At 39.4% G+C, this 4,065-nt stretch overlaps 1 protein-coding gene across 1 annotated transcript; it reads left to right on the plus strand.

Moving 5' to 3' along the window:
* Nucleotides 1-1,389: 1,389 nt before the first annotated feature.
* LOC145979627 (uncharacterized) lies at nt 1,390-2,544 on the plus strand. The gene has a single exon (XM_083112593.1). It carries the CDS (start codon nt 1,390-1,392, stop codon nt 2,542-2,544), a length of 1,155 nt encoding a protein of 384 aa, XP_082968719.1.
* Nucleotides 2,545-4,065: the final 1,521 nt, after the last annotated feature.

Here is a 4,065-nt window from a genome sequence, read left to right on the forward strand (position 1 = left end):
GGTGTTTTGTAAGTTCGTTTACAATGCTTGGGAGGTGATTGTACGAGTGAAAATAAGGTAGAAAGTTCATGTAACGAAATTCCGGAAATGGCTTTGTTGCCAAATTATTGACGTTTGAAAACGTGGGAAAATGATTTTCCGAAGTGAATAATGGCAAAACGGGTGGAGAGAAGTCGTCAGTGTTGGGCGGTCCACTAAGAAATTGGGTACGCTCTTGTCAAAAAATCACGCGGCAATGTTGTGCAATGTCAGCGCAAGGGATTCCCCAAAGGACGCGAATGAAGATGTTGATGGGAGTGGGGTGGGTGTGCGTTCTGTGTGAGCTGATATCGACGAAAATTGGCATGTGTTGAATGGCACCAAAAAACAAAGAAAATTTCCTGAGCGAAGGACACCATGATGTAAAAACGAAAAAATGAACTGTCATAGGTTGAATACAGTGAAGGGCAGATGGGTGTCCATGTGATCTGACGTTAAGTACCACATTTCCCGCTAGGGGCGCCAACAGTGTAGGTTTCCTCATGAAGGAGCGCACGTGTCTGTGCCATTCGTGCTTCAGGTGCTGTGCCAGGAGCAGGTTGTTAAACATTCACAGTTGAATGGTAAGACGTGAGGTTCTTGGACAGTAGTGTTAGGCAAACATTTGACCTAGCAGTTTTACGTGTTAATTCTTAGCCACAGCCCATCGTGTTCTGTGAAGTGTAGGGTGAAGTGCCCATATTTCGGATAGGTTCCTAATTTCAGATACCAAGAAATTTCCACCTTAGAACAGCAGCGCCGAAGTGCAGATAATGCGAACTAACACGTTACTTCGTCCCCCAGTTGCACCCTTGTGCTTGACCTTGAGCAATGTGTTTTTAGTGTGTGGTTGATATTTTTGACTTTTCCGGAGTTTTGATGTAATATTTCACCATCCAAACTTAAGGCCTACAACTAGAAGGTTAGTATTTACTCACTTCTGTCTAAATTTTATATAATCTTGAGAGATTCAGCAAACATTTTTACGTAGTTTCAGAGGGTGAACGCACAGAATCGCCATATTGAACATGCGACTGGGTTGCCTAATTTCGGATGCTAAACGGGTACCTAATTCCGACTATCCGAAATTGTGCACCCTTTCTAAATACTCATGATGTGTTATTTATTTCACAGATGCCTGGACGAAAAAGGAAAAACTGCTCCCAAGAAGCAATGAAAAATGCTATCGAAGCGGTGAAGAAAAAGGAAATGGGATTTCTAAAAGCATCTAAAGTATTTAAAGTTCCAAAATCCACTCTTTTGGATTATGTAAAGAGTGAAAATGTTGATCAGTGATTGTCATCATCAATTGGCCGGAAGTGTGCACTTGGCAGTGAGCTAGAAGAGGAACTTTCAGAATATTGCAAGGTGATGGATGAACGTTTCTATGGATTAAGAAGACATGACATCCGAATATTAGCGTACCAGCTTGCAGTGCGGAATAATGTTAGTCATCCATTCTCAGCAACGAAAGGTTTAGCTGGAAAGAAATGGTTGCGACGCTTTTTAAAAAGGCATCCTATGCACTCATTCAGAAAGCCAGAGCTGATTTCGTTAAGTAGGGTTAAGAATTTTACCAAAGAAAAGATCTCGGCATTTTTTGGTATTCTTCGACCAGAACTACAAAAGGTGACATTTAACCCCACAAAAGTTTTTAATGTTGACGAAACTGGAATCTGTGTAGTTCAGGGTACTCAGTCTCAAGTCCTGAGTATCAAAGGCAAGAGGCAAGTAGCTCAACTGTCTTCAGCAGAGAGAGGTTCGCTAATCACAATTGTGATGTGCATGAGTGCAGCAGGAACGTTTGTCCCTCCACTGATCGTCTTCCCACGTGCCAGGATGAAGCCTGAGCTGCTGATTGGAACGCCACCAGGGACGGTATCAGCCTGTCATCCATCTGGGTGGATACAAACCCATATTTTTACTCAGTGGTTTGAACATTTTATTCGAACAGTCAAGCCATCAAACGAAGATCCGGTGGTTCTTATTTTAGACGGGCACTATTCCCATACAAGAAACTTAGACATAGTTTTGTTAGGAAGACAACATGGAGTACACATTGTGTGCCTCCCACCACATTCAAGCCACAAATTGCAACCCCTCGATGTTAGTTTCATGGGTCCCTTCAAAAAGTACTATTCACAAGAAATAGATTTGTGGCTTGATAACCACCCATTCAAAGCAGTGTCAATGTTTCAAATTGGTGAAATATTCGGCAAGGCATATGTGAAGGCAGCAAACATGCAAACTGCTATGAACGGTTTCAAGAAATGTGGAATATCACCCTTTGACCCCACAGTTTTTAGTGACGCTGATTTCTTACCAGAACAGCAGACTAGTGGAGGAAACACTCCTACACATGTCTCGCCTTTCGACCTTCGGCCTCCACCAACATTGCCTTGCTCCTCCACGATCAGTAGACAAGCTGGCAAAGCAGCTGTGATTACTGCATCTCCTTATCAGAAGGAACTAGTTGAAAAAAAAAAAAGGATCAAACAAGCGAAACATGCAGCAATAAAACAATGAAATGTATGAGAGCTATTTTCAGAGAAGAGAAAAATGACGGAGGAAAGAGAAAGAAGAAACCAGCTGTCTCAAAAAGATCGAGAAAAAGCAAGCCAAAATCGATTGATAAGGATTCATCCGAGGATGAGGGAAGTGTCTCCAAAGAATCTATCCACCTCATTTCCACAGACGACGAAGACAGTGCAGATGAAGAATGTATCTATTGTTCCGTTCCCTACCGTGAAGATACATCTGGAGAAGATTGGATAAGATGTGTGCAGTGCCTCAGATGGGTCCACGAGATGTGTGCAGGAACAGACAAGAATGAATGGAAGACTTTCAAGTGTGAATACTGTCAGTGACAAAGAAAACTAAAATTGATTTCATGATATCTTTCAATTTGTAAGAACATACACGTCCTTTCTAGACAGTCAGTTGATTTCATTTTATGAGTTTAGCAAATATTTTAACTATATTGAAAGCTGAAATTTATCATTAGTAACCCTATCCGAAATTGGGAAATACCCTATCCGACATTAGGCAACCTTTTTGTCAGACAAAAAATATGCATACAATTCTTTGTTTCATAAAATATACCAATTATTTCTTATAAATGTTAATATAACTTTCAGAAACATTAATAAATATATGTTCAATGTTTATTAACACATTTATGGCTTATTTTGTTTACATTTAGGTACTGAAAATCTAATTTGAAATTAAGTATCCGAAATATGGGCACTTGACCCTACTAGTGTTAACGGCCATAAACACTTGTAGCCCAGTGTAAGGGATGGCTGCATACACGCCCCAAGTGCTGGCGGACATGCATCTGATTTATGGGGAGGCTGGAGGTAATAGCTGTGCTGCAAGGCATCTGTATGGGGCACGTTTTCCAAATAGGATGTTACCATTATTATTATTATTATTATTATTATTATTATTATTATTAAAGTAGGGTTACAATTAAGCTTACATTTTTTTTTACATTGATTCTGAACTACAAAAACAGCTTTTTGCCCTACATGAATTAATATACAGTTATGCTATTTGTTTATAAGTATACATACAATGGAATATTATAAATTTATATAATTGAAAAATATAAGAAATAGACTAAAAATAAACATTTTTTGTAGCTACGTTTTATGAAGGAAGAAATGAGGTAGAATAGGCACAGTATCAGTATTCATAGATTAATGTCCTAATCTGTTGTTTAAATTTGGCCAAATTTCTCTCCTTTCTGCAATTTACAGGTAGTTGATTCCACGCTTTACTTGCCAGTGATGACAGGGATTTTGATCCGTATCTTGCCTTGTTACATTTTGGTACTTGGATTCTGTTGGTGTTGTTGGATCGCAGATTGGGATAATTTATATTACTAGATATCATTACTTTGTCCTTTAATAAGTGGTGGTGCTTGTTAATTGCCTGGTGAATTTTTAGTAGAAATGCATATTTTCGTCTGGATTCCAGCGTGGGTATTTGGAGTTCTTCTCTGCTTGCACGTGAGGTCGTGTGCGCTGTATTTCTTATGCTACG

Source organism: Lepisma saccharinum, chromosome 26 (genome assembly GCF_977018435.1).
Source record: "Lepisma saccharinum chromosome 26, izLepSacc3.1, whole genome shotgun sequence".
Classification (NCBI taxonomy): Eukaryota; Metazoa; Arthropoda; class Insecta; order Zygentoma; family Lepismatidae; genus Lepisma; species Lepisma saccharinum.